This window comes from Maylandia zebra, linkage group LG17 (assembly GCF_041146795.1).
Source record: "Maylandia zebra isolate NMK-2024a linkage group LG17, Mzebra_GT3a, whole genome shotgun sequence".
Lineage (NCBI taxonomy): Eukaryota > Metazoa > Chordata > Actinopteri > Cichliformes > Cichlidae > Maylandia > Maylandia zebra.
The window spans coordinates 13400807-13417069 of NC_135183.1; the positions used below are offsets into that span (position 1 = coordinate 13400807).

At 40.1% G+C, this 16263-nt stretch overlaps 1 protein-coding gene across 3 annotated transcripts in view; it reads left to right on the forward strand.

Moving 5' to 3' along the window:
• The window catches only part of tut4 (terminal uridylyl transferase 4), a 42757-nt gene that overhangs the window by 10366 nt on the left and 16128 nt on the right, over nucleotides 1-16263 (forward strand). For all 3 annotated transcript variants that reach the window (XR_013093920.1, XM_014411379.3, XM_076876091.1), the window contains exons 12-16: nucleotides 12510-12698; nucleotides 12791-12965; nucleotides 13044-13576; nucleotides 14290-14440; nucleotides 15879-15965. Coding sequence is in view for 2 of the 3 variants with exons in the window: in XM_014411379.3 (XP_014266865.2) it covers nucleotides 12510-12698; nucleotides 12791-12965; nucleotides 13044-13576; nucleotides 14290-14440; nucleotides 15879-15965 (1135 nt within the window). In the remaining variant the exon portion in view is untranslated. The remainder of the gene's footprint in view (nucleotides 1-12509; nucleotides 12699-12790; nucleotides 12966-13043; nucleotides 13577-14289; nucleotides 14441-15878; nucleotides 15966-16263) is intronic.

Genomic DNA, 16263 nt, shown 5'->3' on the forward strand with positions numbered 1-16263 from the left:
ACTATGATATCCCGTTGCGCGTCCACTTCAGTGACAGGATCGTACCCAGGCATGTATGAGCAGGAAAAGTTTAACGTTATGGCTGAACTGTCCCAGGCATCTTTTGTTGCCCAACTACAAACGGGTGGACCTCCAGGTCAACGGAAAGCTACGTGACCGCTCATTATATCACAGCGGAGTGGTAAATATAAAGCCCTGTACTGCCCTATTTTGCACCTTAATTTGTTTTTATATAATTGCGTGGAATAAGTCTTGAGTTGAATGTTTTTAATAGGCAAAAAATACTTAAAAAGTTAATAGGTAAATGTTAAATTTTTTCTTTTTTTCTTTTTTGCTGATCTGAAAATTGATCTGATCCGTGACTTAAAACCGTGATCCGAACCGAACCGTGAGATTTTTTGATCCGTTGCACCACTAATTAAAACTGAAAAATGTTCAGTCTTGGGTTCAGTTTTTTAACCCGCTGTGGTAAGCGGTAAACCCACCATGTAACCACATCAACAATTTCCATCCACTGTTTGCACTCTGCAAGTGCAACTTGCAAGTAAGGTTACAAATTAGAGAACACAAATGCATAGTGTTACTAGAGCAACAACAAATTTTGACATCATATGACACTTTCACATCATGTCAAAGTAGGGCTGCTCAATTACCGTAATTGTCGGGCTATAAGCCGCTACTTTTTGCACAAGCTTTGAACCCTGCGGCTTTTAGTCAGGTGCGGCTTTTCTATGGATTTTCCATGATTTTTGTGATATCGTAAGACGATTTGTTTTGTTTGTTCCGCTGTTGTACGGCACTACGTTGCCTGGCGGAAGGATCGAGGTTCAAGAGTGGTATGTTAGTCACATGTCCGTCCGCCAGGCAACGTAGTGCCGTACGAAGTAGCGTGAAAAACAAACTTCAAAGTAGCGCTACGCATTCAGCGGGAGGCGTGGATGACGAGCGGCGATAAACTTGCGAAAAGCAAGTTATGCCCAACTCCACCGGTGGATTCTGACATCGTGGAAAAGTGCGAAAACATCCACGATCACCAACGGATTTTGAAGGGCTGGACTGCTGCATGATGGAGAGGAGGACACCGCCACGGCCCTTCTGAGGGTGTTCGACTCTGACACTGACAACGAGGATTTCTTTGGTTTTGAAAGTGACAACGAAGGAGAGAAGCGGAGAGTGGATGACGAAGCCATCCTGAGCCTGTTCGTTTCCGACATTGGAGAAGAGGACTTTGGTGGTTTTCGAGTGCAGGAAGAAGAGAAAGATGGTGAATGACTGACTTTTCTTCTCCGTGTCACTTCACCTGAGCCTAAAAAGTAGTCCGAATCTATTTTTCTGGTGTGCTGTAGGTTACTGTTATGTACTACATGTGCAAATATGTACCCATAACTTGTTTTTCAAAATATTAATAAAAGGGGTGTGTCTCCAAACAGCCATCTCTTTCCTGACAATTCCCTTTGTGCATATTCTCTTACATATGATAAGTCAACATTGAAACACCTGCGGCTTTTAGTCAGGTGCGGCTAATGTATGTACAAAACAGGATTTTCCCCTGATTTTAGCTTGTGCGGCTAATATTCAGGTGCGCTTTGTAGTCCGGGAAATACGGTAATCGAATTTTAATCACGATTACGATCTGGGCTTTCAACAATCATTAAAAATGAATGAGCCGATTATTAGCCCCTCCCTCATTTATCCGCGACACCTTAAAGGCCGGTCCGTGAAAATATTGTCGGGCATAAACCGGTTCGTGGCGCAAAAAAGGTTGGAGACCGCTGATTAAGAGGACCCGAGGGAAGCTCGGAAAGCTAAGCAGAAGTTATTTGGAGAGGAGAGTGACTGCTGTTGGTTGAAAAGAGAGGTAAAAAAAAAAACTTCAGTGGTGTTGCACACTATTTTATATTATTTTTTAAAGTCATTATTCAATACATTGTTATTGTTAACCCTTTAAATCTGGTCAGAGCAGCACGCTCCGTTTTGCGTAACTATTTTTAAATCCCTGTAGAACCTGAACCGTGTAAGCTAGCGCAATAATTGGTTTTGCATATGAAACCAGAGGAGTTGTACTTACATCTTATGCCATCAGCTTGTCCTTGGTCACAGTTTCCTTCCACATAAAGCTTTGCAAAAATTGCATAAAAAGCGCTTGCAGGAACAAAAACATAATATTCCAGAAACACGCTTTGCCGATCCGATCAGCTGTTCGTAACACTTCCCACTTTGAAAAAGACGTCAGCGCGAACTATCACATGTCCGCCATTTCCTGGCCGAAACCGGAAGTGATGTCATTTTCGCGGAAAATGTAGTTTTTTACTTGTAGGCCTTAAAAACCTATACTGGAGTTTTTATAAGTAATGTTTGACTTTTCTGAATAGTTTCTGGGATGCTTAGAACTCAAATTGCACTGCTGGAAATATTTTATTTTGATGCACATGCTGTTTTCTTTGCAAATTTGCATCATAGGATTGTTTTTTCGTTTTTCCTGCAGTATATATAAAAATTGGTGTATCTCCAAAATAAAACTATGAAGACACTTAAAATAAATTTCCTGTTGTTGTAAACTATTTTTTGCAACTTTTTTGTATTTAAAGTTTTGAGGGATAAGCCTCTTAAATTTCTCCAAGTAGAAATATATGTTAAAAAACAAAACAAAAACGATTTTCAATTTTTTTGTAGTTTATTGCACTTTTTTGCAATTAATGTAGTTACTATGGACTTAATGCATACATATTATTAAAATATGGGCTATAACAGTTGTATAGCAACTTGAAATTCTCCCACAAATGGCACTACAACATGTAAAAAAAATAACATAAGCTCTGGCGGACTTGGTTCTATAGTAGGTCTTAAAGGGTTAAATAAATATCGTCAAATAATCGAGATCTCAATTTCAGTGAAAATAATCGTGATTATCATTTTTGCCATAATCGAGCAGCCCTATGTCAAAGGTTTTACCAGTGGTAGCAGGGCCCAGACAGTGTAATGTTGACAGTGTCTGAGCATCTAATGGACAAAATGACCCACATTTTCTGTCTGTGTGTCTTCAGGATAGTTTGGTTAAAAAAAACAATCCCACATGGCTCGAGTCTCTATTTGGAAACTAGGTGTAAATACAAGACGTTGATGGAAAATTGTATCATTCTTGTCACGAATGGACACATTGATGCAAAAGTACAACACTAAAAATATCCCGTGTTGTTGCTTAGATTATCTCATCAGACTTTTTGAGCACTATGCTGTATGCTCTGCCTGTGTAATAACGAAAACTCTTCTGATGCTGTAAATCATTAGTTTTCTTTAAAGATGCCTACCTATATTATATCTATGCATTTATCAGAAGGTAATGATAAACTCACTGTTTATGAAATGTTTAGCAGATCTTTTTTCCTGTTAGTTTTTAAAAAGATAAATTAAACAAATAAAATAGGTTTTATGAGACTTGTTGCAGTTTTCCACATGGTTACAAATGTGGATGACACAGGGTGAAGAACAGAAATGATTTCATTACAAACTTGATCTAATGTTGCTCACTGAGATTCATTGCTTTTAAATAGTGTAAGGTCTAAAAACATCCCCTGCAGAACAGGATATGAGAAGGTGTCAATTCTAGTGGCAGTAGCTTCTCTATGTGAGTGACGGAGCTACTTGTTGTGCTGGTTGAACAAGTAAGGCCACTCTAATGATGCACACCTGCTACAATGACATTGAGTAACATACAGAGGTTTTATAGCTTTTTCACACTTAAGTTGTAATCTGTCAAATTTTAATTTGATCCGGCATCCAATCACCTGAATCACCCGAGAAGCTTCTTCAGTTCTAAAAGTAAAGAAGCTTCTCGAATGAGAGGTGAAACCTCTTCAAGGAAACTTGAAGTCCAGACATTTTACTTTTCAAGCTCCTTAGACAGGAAGAAGAGTAGTTCTTATATACCCGTCAAACCAAACTGTTTGTGGATCGTTTTGTGTAAACGGAAAAACATTTCTTGGAAAGGATGTTGGTTATGAATATTTTAAAAGTATTTTTGATGCTTTAAGCACATCATCTCTATAGCTCATGTTTCCAAAACTGGGCAGCTAACAATCTAGAGTGAGAAGTGGCATGGCAGGCTAGAAAAATATACATTTACATATACATTTAATCTGCAGTTAGGTGATCTTTTAAGGCTGCAAAGCTGCCATATTTCTGCTTTGCAGCCTTAAAAGATCTTAAAAGAAAGTGTTTTTTGGGGATTTAAACATACAGTACTGTGCAAAGGTTTTAGGCCACCTTTTATTTCTTTATATTTTGCTAGGAAATTGTAAAAAGATATAATGATTTATTAAAATGTGCAAATATACAACATTAAAAAAAACCCTATAGTTCCTCTGTCTGAATTAGGTGATGAGTTTGGGGAAAAACTACAGGTTTACAATGGTTTGGTTGGTTTTCACATAGAGAAAAATTCAAGTGAACTCCGAGCCAATCAAAATGTGTCAGTCTGCTTATTAGGCAGATGTATCTGGGGTGGGAGCAATAAAAGTAATACAGGAAGAAAGTGCTGTGTGAGAAAAGTGAGAATTTACATTCATTTCACAGCTAGTTGCAAGACCTTACAGAGCTTTTACATTTATAGTAGAGATGGCACGATACCACTTTTTTATGTCCAATACCGATATCATAAATTTGGATATCTGCCGATACCGATATGAATCCGATATAGTGTTTTTTAATCAACAAAACTGTTTTTTAAATATCTTGCTGCATTTTGTAGAAGTTCATACTCAAGTTTAAAACAACAACTACACTAAAGCTATTCTGTGATACCTGTATGCAAAAAAAAATATTTCATAGTTCAGCAATACTGATCAATCTAATAAACTTGAACCACCATTCTCCCTATTCTGGTATTTTAAAGAGTACTTAGCATAAATATTAAGCAACCTAACTAATAGCGTTCCAACTCCCAGCAACAACAAAAATAAATAAATAAAAAATAGGGAACCACCCTTCACGCGCCACCTCATGATGCTTAATCGACATAATCAACCTTAATTTGATGCAGTGTGAAAAAAATGCAGAGAAATCAATTATTTTTCAAGAAATATTAAATAGATTCAACATCTTTCTTCAACAAAATTGCAGACTGCACAGATGGTACCTTCCCAAAGGAAAAAGTACTATAGCTTACTAGGGTATGTGTGTGTGTATATATATATATATATATATATATATATATATATATATATATATATATATATATATATATATATATATATATATATATATATACACACACACAACGATACACACAAAATTCACGGTTCGGTTCGATACTTTGGTGTCACGGTTCGATATTTTTTCGATACAAAAAAATGTTCATGCCTTTTTAATTTGTCATTTATTAAAATTATAAATATATATTTTAACTCAAAAGTACAGTTTTTAAATTTAACCCTAACCCTTGTGCGTGTTTTTTATTTTGACAGCGAATGCGCACCTGCGGACCACTTATGTGCAGCCCTGGTTATTTAGCTCGTCATATTGCAGCCACAGAAATTATTTTGTCCCTGAAACCATAAAGCTGGACTTTCTTTTTGCCTTATAGTCTGATTTGTCATAACTTCTCCTGCTGCTTTTACACACGCACTCACATAAGCTCAGCGATTCTCTGCGCGATCAACCTCTCACATGTTTAAGCTTGCTGCAGGAGATTTCACTTGTCATGTTTGCATAGTAAGCTAACGATTAATAAGACGATGTCAGAGGAATTGGTGCACAAATTATCATCACTCACAGATCAGTGCTGTCGCTCTCTATACACAGTTCGCGCGATTGCAAAGTGAAAGCAAAAAAACAAGCGCAAATTCAAACGCGACTTCAATATGTCACATATTGACAGTGGCTCACCGATGCCAATGACATAATTACCCAGCTACATTTCTGAAAGAATGCAAAAGCATTGACATATATTTTTCCTACAATAGCCTGACGGGCAGGGAAGAGATAGATTTTGGTAGCCCGACTGAAAAAATCGCTAGCTCCAGGACGTCGGGCTAGCGATATTGCGAGCCCTGTATCTGATTGAGGAATCACTCATCTTTGGAAAAGAGAGTTTATTACAGAGAAATGTGTCTTTCCAAAATAAAAGCTATACTATCCGCTTCTTCTGGGCTATATTCTCAGCAGCATAAGGAGAATCATGTGCTAACAGCTGTCTAAATGACTCGGCTAAAGTTAGTAGCATGCTTGTTGTTTTTGTCTTTGCACTAGGATGATGTCGGCGTAAATGTGCAGTCATATTCGTTGTGTTCCCACTAGTGCTTTCAGGTTAATCTCGTTGAAATGACCTTAACGCCACAACACGGCAAATCTCCGTTAACGAGCTACCGCCGATCGCCCCGTGTGTGGGGCTAGACGGCCAACACGTTAACGAGCTAACTGTGCTAACACACTAGTTCACACCAATGTAATTGAGCATTGCATGGCACATCCAACATACTGTTTTACTTTAGTCCATGACTCGCTTACCTTCAGGGTCATACGTCACATGAAAACCAAAATAATTCCAAACGCCAGATCTGAATGAGAGTGGGGGAGGTCCATGTTGCTGAGAGCTTAACTTCTGTCTCGCTAGCTTGCCCTGTGCTCTTCCTCCTGACTATGCTGTCTGTGTGGAGCGCTCAGTGGATCTGCGCTCGACAGTGCAGCCTAGGCGGAGTAGTCGAACACAGATTCACTGAGCGCTCCACACAGACAGCATCGTCAGAAGGAAAATTGATAAAATAAATTACAAATGTTGTATTGTTCGATACATATGCGTACCGAACCGAAAGCACTGTATCGAACGGTTCAATATCGATACGAATATCGTTGCACCCCTAATATATATATATATATATATATATATTAGGGGTGCAACGATACACAAAATTCACGGTTCGGTTCGATACTTTGGTGTCACGGTTCGATATTTTTTCGATACAAAAAAATGTTCATGCCTTTTTTAATTTGTAATTTATTAAGATTATAAATATTTATTTTAACTCAAAAATACAGTTTTTAAATGAAATGTTGCTGAAACAACAAAATAATAAAAGAATAAAAGAGTTTGGAAACGAGTTTATTTCAGAGAAATGTCCTTTTCCAAAATAAAAGCTATGCTATACCCTTCTTCTGGGGTAAATTCTCAGGAGCATATTGAACATATCAGGTCCCCATAAAATGAACCACTCTCTGATGGACCTCACCTCACACACATCTTCTGGAGTGCTAGCACTTAGCTGCATATACAACAAAAACAACTTAAATAAAAATGTATTGCACAGAAAGGCCTTCCTAAATATATTTTTAAACATTTGAAATGTTCTAAAAACAAGGTATCAACCACATACAGTTCTGCATTGTTTGGGAATCCCTGACGGTATTTTCTATTCTTGGCAGAATATAAAACAAACACACCCAATCCCTGACATGAAAAAAATTTTTTAGAACCATGTTCTATAGTGTACAGAAAACACATGAAAACTTAAATCTGGTAAAGCTATACTTCACATATTTTCTGTTGTGCAGACTTGGCACCATGTAAAACAAACAAACAAAAAAAACACCACCATGTAAAGAATAAAAAATAAATACAAATAAAAGCTATTCTATACCCTTCTTCTGGGGTATATTCTCAGCAGCATATATAACAAATCAGGTACCCATAAAATGAATCACTCTTTAATGGACCTCCCCTAACACTCATCTTCTGGAATGCTAGCACTTAGCTGCTTATACAGCATAAACAACTTAAATAAACGGTCCTGTTAAATACAAACCAAAACATAGTTTACTCAATTTCCATGTTCTTCTTCAGAAAAATTAGGATGTCCACATGTTCTGCTGACAGTACAGATCTACTTGCTGTGACAATGTCACCTGCTGTGGAAAACACCCTCTCACTTGGGACAGAGGTTCCAGGTACAACCAAGTAACACTGTGCCAACTTGGAAAGATGAGGGTACAAGCTGTGATGTTCCTTCCACCATCTCGGTGGGTTATCATCTGTGGGAATGCAGTCTGCTAACCTGTACAAGTTAATTTCCTCCTCTGCCACTTCGGCTGCAGACCTGGTCCTTGGCTTCTGTGCAATGAACAGTTCTCCAAACAACTCCTTCATGGCCGACTTTTTCTCTGGTGGAGATGCTGATGGTGAATCTGAAGAGTTTGCTGCTTGAGTCTCTGCGGAGGTCGCAGTTTCTGTGGTGCCTGCGGCTTGGTCTTGAGGAAATATAAACAACCAAACTGTTAATTGTATTTGTTTAAATAATATTTATAAATGAAGCAGTAGCTAAATAAAATTTCAAAAATAAAAAAAAGAACACCTACTTGTTCAATGCTCAAGACAAGTTCTGTGGTGAGTGCTCCATAGACTCTCAGCTGAGTGACATTATCCAAGTGTCGCAGGGACTTGAATCGAGGATTTAAAGCTGTGCACTTGTGTAGGTAATTCTGAAGGGCAGGATCAGCGTATCTCTTCTCCAGGTCCTCCCTGATGTTTTTTTTTTTTTTTTACATCTCTCACTGCTGGGCTGTCATCACCAGACTGCGCCATAGAGTTCAGGATGTTCATTTTAAGTGGCAGGATCATGGATGCTGTTGGAGATGACGCTTCACACATCATGACTGTCACAGTTTTTAGGGTTTTCATGACTGTAACAAGATTTTCAGCCAGTGCATGTTCTTCCTGAGTTAGATTCTGAATGTTCTTCATACTCTTCTTCACAGTATTGTCGGCCATAGCAGCATACACTGCAGCTTGCTGTTCAAGGTATCTTTCCATCATATCATGAGAGGAGTTCCACCTAGTTGGAACATCTTGAATCAGTTTTTTTCCACTAAGCTGCAGCAGTTGCTGTTTTTTCATAAACACATTGCATCCTGTTGTGCTTCTGTGAAAGAAGGAGACAATTCTTCTCATCTTTGCTAGGAGATGGGAAACCTTCTGCACTGCCATTCCTTTCTGAGCAGCTATATTAATTGTATGTGCAAAACATCCGATTTGTGGCCCCAGCCCAGCAGCTGTGACAGCATTAACTATGTTCTTCGCATTGTCAGTAGTTACAGATATTGTCACATTTGGTCGCACTAACTTCCAGTCTTCCACAGCTTCAGAGAGACCTTTGGCTAAGTCGTCAGTGGCGTGACTTTCGACCAGGCGTGTCTGCAAAACACAGTTTTTCATCTGCCATTCCGGATCAATGTAATGCGCGGTGACAGTGAGGTAGCTCTGCGTAGCTCTTGACGTCCAGCCGTCTGAGGTCAGAGCAACAGCGGGTGCTGCTGACACTGTCGTCTCTAATTTAGCTTTTGTCTCCTTGTACAAAGCAGGAACTGCGATATCGGTGAAATAGGTTCGTGAAGGAATACTGTAACGGGGCTCAAGTACTCTCAGCATTTCCCGAAACCCGGTGTTTTCTACAACAGAAAAGGGTCGCATGTCGACAGCAATAAAAGTAGCAATTGCCCTGTCGATTTCTTTTGCCCTCTTAGAATCATGCGCTAACGGCTGTCTAAATGACTCCGACAAAGTTTGTAGCATGTGTGTTTGTTGTTGTTTTTGGCTGCCTTCACTCGTCTTTGCACTAGGGTGATGTCGGCGTAAATGTGCATTCATATTTGTTGTGTTCCCACCGATATAATTAATCATGGCATGGCACATCCGACATACTGTTGTAGTTTTGTCCACAACGCGCTTACCATCAGGGTGATACTTCACACGAAAGCCAAAAAAGTTCCAAACGCCAGATTTCAATGACAGTGGAGGAGGTTCGACTTCAGGAGGCACTGAGGCAGTTGCCATGTTGCAATGAGCTTAGCTTCTGTCTTGCTAGCTTGATTGAATGCATGTGGTTGGAGCTCAGTGGATCTGTGCTCGACAGTGCAGCCTAGGCGGAGTAGTCGAACGCAGATTCACTGAGCGCTCAACACAGACAGCATCGTCAGAAGAAAAGTTGATAAAATAAATTAAAAAATATATATTGTTCGATACATATGCGTACCGAACCGAAAGCACTGTATCGAACGGTTCAATTTATATGTGTATACACGTGTATATGTGTATACACGTGTATACACGTGTATATGTGTATACACGTGTATACACGTGTATATGTGTATACACGTGTATACACGTGTATATGTGTATACACGTGTATACACGTGTATATGTGTATACACGTGTATACACGTGTATATGTGTATACACGTGTATACACGTGTATACACGTGTATACGTGTGTATACGTGTATACCTGTATACGTGTATACGTGTGTATACGTGTATACACGTATATTTTTTTTATTAGACTTAATAGTTACTATATACAGTAATGGACTTCTACTCATTTTGCATCAAATTAAAACTTTGGGTGTCAGATAATTATTTATTAAAAGCTAGACATTTGAGAATGAGACAAATGAGAATAAGAAAGAAAAGTATGTCTTTGTGCCCCCTTTTCCCTGTTAATGCCCTATCGGCCCCCCTGGCTAAACTTTGCTAGATCCGCCCCTGCACAGTTACCAGCGTCAGCTACTAGAAAAAGATCCTCGAGTAGAAAGTAATATTAAATAAATTCTAACAACAGCTGATCAAGTTTAAACGTGCTGCTGTTGTTCAGCCGCTGGTTTCCTCTTTCTGGTGCAAAGTGGGCCAAAAGCAAACTAGAGACATGGACTCGCTACAGAAAAGCCGATCAGCTGATCATTAAGCAGTTTCATGATTGAAGTAGCAGCAAGAAGAGGCAGTCGCTCCATATATCACTTGTTAAGCTTAACGCAGGAATGCTTTACAAACATTCAGAGATGGACTTACACACTTGCTTTACTTCTCTCGGGATAACTTTGTCGGAGATGAAATGCCGGGTTGCTAGCGAAGCTCCAAATGCTATCCAGACCACCGACAGGTCCTGCATGCCACAGCCGCTCTATCACGTGATGCATACTGCTCCGACGTGCTAACGTTCTGAGGTGAGTTACGGCGTGTTGCAAGTTTTGTGAGGTGCTTTCGTGATATTTAATGGATCGGATTACATTTTTTATTTTTCTCCGATATCCGATCCAGTAATTTAGGTCAGTATCGGACCGATACCGATACGTAATATTGGATCGGTCCATCTCTAGTTTATAGTGCAGAGCATTTTCCCACATTGAGAATAAACAGCATATTTTGCTACAGGACACTTTCTTAGCTCGGGCTGGGGTCACTTTCACGCCACAAACAAACCACTCAAGTTCATTTGGAACTGTAGTGAGATCACCCCCTCCAAAGTGTCTCTGTGCGGTTGCTTTGGTCGACACCCAAGTGTGATTACTGTGTTTACACCTAAACAAATACACCACACCAAGGGGAAAATGAACAGGGTTTGATTTAGGCTACGTCCACACTAATGCGTTTTCGTTTGGCCTCCTGTCCACACTGAGACGGCGTTTTCCTCAAGGAAAAACGCAGCGTTTTGAAAACGCTCTCGAAAACACATACATTTCAAAACGGAGCTGTCCCGCCGCAGTGTGGAGACTCAAAAACGCAGACTTTCTAAAACGATGACACATTTTAGTCATGTGATGCAGTCATGTGACCAATTAAACAAAGATAGCGGAGGGCATTATACAGCAGTTGTTTTCATTGCTCTCAATTTTGACAGTCCTAAAAATGATTAATATCAGCTTGTACATGCTCCAGATAGCTTTTCTTCAAATTCTTTAATTCTCACTTGCTTTGGCGCATGCGCATTATTGGAATATAAGCGTTTTGGGCCGTTTCAATGTGGACGCACAACTCTGTGAAAACGATGGAAAACGCTAGTGTGGACGCGAAGCGTTTTCAGGCGAAAACGCCGTTTTCAAATCTATCTGGGCTAGTGTGGATGTAGCCTTAAACTGACCAAACCGGTGTGAAAACATTCTAAGAGAAGCTTGCTTTGTTTTGCTACCTGTTATGATCCCACAGCACCTCAATAATGTTGGGATCTGGCTCTGTGGGGACATTCCATGACTGGCAGTGTTCCATTATGTGTTTTTCTATCTGTATGAATTGACTGCATTGGTTTTTTGTGTCATTATCATGCTGAAAATGAAATTGTTGCCAAACTCTTCCAGATGGTACTGAAATCTGACAGTATTTTTAGTGTTCATAATTCCATTAGTTTTGACAAAATTCAAACACCACTAGCTGGAATGCAGCCACAAATCATGACGGGGCCTCCGCTGTGTTTTACTGTAGACACTCCCGTGTTGACAATGATTTGAATCACAAATTTAAAAATCAGATTCATCACTCCATAAGACCACTGATTTTCAGTCAGGCTTCTGCCTTTTGACCTTCTTTGCGATGTATCAAAAGTACGACAGTAGTAAATATTAGTAAAAATATAGCTGTGATATCAGATTCTACAGGCTAAAATGGCTATTAAAAACAAGCTAGTGATCTCTTTGCTAACTGTTTTACTTTGCTTCTACTCTCTGTTATGTTTGGCTTTGCTTTTCTCCTGCAGATTGAAGGCTTTGATGTCAAACATGTGGATGAATATCATTTGACTGGAATTACAATGGACATGTATGTCCAGTGGGAGCATAGACCTCCGACCTCTACCGAAGGACGGGGAGAGAACAGAAACGAGGCCAGGGGAGAAGGCAGAGCCAAACCTCAACACCGCAATGATGCCCCTAACTCAGAGGGTTTGGTAAGATTTGTTTTACCTAACTCAGTGACAGTGTTGATACTCTCGCTTTTGCCCCTGGGCTTTGCACTAACCATAGCTGCTTTCACCTAAAGATCCGCCTAACCTTCAACGTGGGTAAAGATGTTGCGCTGGGCCAGTTATGGTTGGAGCTTTTACGTTTCTACACACTGGAATTTGCACTTGAAGAATATATCATCAGCATCCGCTTAAAGGACCTCCTCTCTAGGGAAGTGAAGAACTGGCCTCGTCGCAGGCTTGCTATCGAAGGTAAGAGATAGTTCTATTGCAAAACTCACTTTCCAAGCATAGAGAAATGGAGAAATTCATTCATTCTTATATTCCTAGATCCGTTTGCCTTGAAGAGGAACGTTGCTCGAAGCTTGAACAGCCAGATGGTCTTTGAGTACATCCAAGAGCGTTTCAGAACAGCTTACAAGTACTTTGCTTGCCCTCAGAAAAAGGGCACCGGAGGACACCAAACAAAGAAGAAAGCAAGGGCACAGGGTGTAAAATTGGAAGAAGCTGGGAAGAAAGAGCCTTCATCTACAAACAAGGATGAGAATAACATCAAAGCAGAAAAAAGCCAGAGTGTTCAAAGAGGGCACCAGGGATCAAAGGAGGACGAAGAGCCTGACAGTGATGATGAAGATGGTTCAGATCCATCCAAAGAAAGAAATGAGAGCACTTTAGACACCCGCCTCATGGACATGCTTCTCAGTGAGGGAAACACACTTTCCTCCTCCCCCAATGGCCTGCTGGACAGTGACAGGGAAGAAGAAGAGGAAGAGGAGGATAACGGAGTTTCAGAGGATGACGGGCCTGTTGCACCAGATGATCTGCACTATGTGTTTGACAAGATGATTTTCACTTGTGGAAAGGTAAATAGTAATTAATGTCATCCATCCATTGGATAAATATTTGTAAATGCCTTAGCAAGGCACAACATTTTGTATGTAATGTAGTTTGAGATAAAGCTTCTGACCTGTTTATAATAGAGATCCATTAAACTTGTTGCTGTAGTATAGAAGAAGCATCATCTTAGATGCTCATGCTACATAACTGTGTGGTTTGCGTGTTCTCCCTGTAGCTTTGTGGGTTATTTTCCACTTACTCCGGCTTCCTCAAACACATGCATGCTAAGTTAATTAGTGATTGTGAATGAGAGTGTGAGCGGTTGTCTGTCTCAGTGTTAGCCTTGTGGTAGACTTGTCCCCACCTCTTTCCCTTTGACAGCTGGGAAAGCTTCAGAATAGGATAAGAAAGTGAATGAATGGATCGGTGGATGGATGAGTTGGTGGGTCAGTAGTTTTAAATTGGTTTATTTATTTGAAAATCATGTGAATGTAATAACTTGAGAACAAGGCAATGTAGGATTTTGAAGTTGATAACGTAGGTGTGTCTACTTAGAGGCTGAGGGGTAGCACTGGCAGTTTCAAGTATTTTTAAGATTGCGACAATATGACTTGCTTCAGTATTTAGACACATTAAAGCAAACATAAGGAAATATTTTCAAGCTTTGCAATATGTGACATTCGGAACTCTTACATAACATTAAAGCTGTTCCTGGACATCGTTAATTTTCCTGTTCCAGCCTCCAACTGTCGTATGCAGCATTTGCAAACGAGATGGTCACCTGAAGGACGAGTGCCCTGAAGACTTTAAGAAAATCGAGCTGAAGCCTCTGCCCCCTATGAATGACCGCTTCAGAGAGATCCTCGATGGCCTCTGCAAACTATGTTACTGTATGTAGCGAACATTGCACTTCTAACTTGTTTCACTTTAGCATTTTCCTGCAAGGAATCATTTTGCTTGTATAGCCATTATCTTTGAGTACCGTATTTTCACGACCATAAGACGCACTGTACTAAAAGGCGCAGTCTCAGTTATGTGTGCCATTACTGTATTTAACACACACATAAGGCGCACTGGATTATAGGGCGCATACAAGTACCGTATGCGTATTTAAAAATAAAGCGGGAGCAAACCTGAGTTCGGTACCTTACTCACATTTCTATTACCGGTAATCGTCATCATCAACAACACACAAGCATACAAGTGTGCATATTTAAAAATTAAGCAGGAGCAAAACTGAGTTTGGTACTCACATTTTTATTACCAGTAATCGTCATCATCAACAACACACAAGCATACAAGTGTGCGTATTTAAAAATAAAGCAGGAGCAAAACAAAGTTTGGTACTCACTTTTCCTTATAATCCGCTGGAAGTTTCTGCGCTACCGTAGTCCTGGTCCGGATGGAAAAATGGCACCGTTTCATAAAACGAAAGCACCAAGACGGACCTCCTTGGAAATGTTCAATGTTCATCTCTTCAGCTAGTGAAACTGCTTTTAGCCGAATGGTGACCGTCGAAACGCTTCTCCCACTCGTTCTTTGCTCGATGATCCACCGCTCGAGTCTTTCCTCCAACTCGGGCCACCTCGCCTTATGTCCGCGGAAACTCAGCTGCGTTTTCTTGACCTGCCGGAGCTTGTTTTCTGCCTTCCTCCATTTGCGAACCATCGATTCGTTAATCTTAAATTCTCTCGCGGCTGCTCGATTTCCATGTTCCTCCGCATAGCTGATGGCCTTCAGTTTAAACTGTGCTTCATAAGCGTGTCTCTTTGCCATTTTCAGGGTTGTTAAAACAACGATGTTCCACATAATGCACATACCTGTCCTTTTATACAGGTATGTGCGATTGTCCGGTATATACGATCAACGCCCACACTTCACCCTTTAGCGTTCTCATGGTGTTCTCTACTACGTCCTCCTTACAACACACAGGGCGCACTGCGCTATAGGGCGCGTCGTACTTTTTGAAGAAAATCTAAGACTTTTAAGCGCGCCTTATGGTTGTGAAAATACGGTAAAATAAAAACCCATCTTCTCTTCAGCATATGGTGGGCAGCTGGCAAATACCTTATGATTATATTTGATCAAAATGTAAAGACTCTACAAAGCTTGAGGAAACATATCAAAAATTCCTTTAATACACGAGAAAACAAATGGCATCAAAAGCAGATAATTCTCATATTGTGCAGTCTGAAACCAGTATTTCAGCAGTTGTTAAAAAAGAAAAAACTTCAATAATTAAGGCATCGTTGTTTCTTTCTTTGTGTGTGTGTGTGTGTGTGTGTGTGTGTGTGTGTGTGTGTGTGTGTGTGTCATCTGCTGTGGTAGATGAATTGTCACCTACACATGCTGAACAGCAGAGGAGGGAGCAGATCCTTGCTAGCCTGGAGAGGTTTATAAGGAAGGAATACAATGGTGAGCCTGAAACAACCTACTGCAAACAAAAGTCTCAAACATTTCTCTCCATTTCCTTGGTAACTTTGCTGTGTAGTGTTACTGTGTGTTTTGCACAATTTAAGTTAAAAGCTGTCGAGCAGTTGACAAGACACAATATACTGAGGAATACATTCAATGTGAAGCGACTGTTGAGTTCCATGAACTTAATGAGTATTAGCAGATTTTGTAGAATTGATAGAAATGAGTTTAGAGAGCTCCTCCTTGAATCGCTACCTTATCGTGGTGGATGGGTTTGTGTGTCCCAGGGATCCCAGGG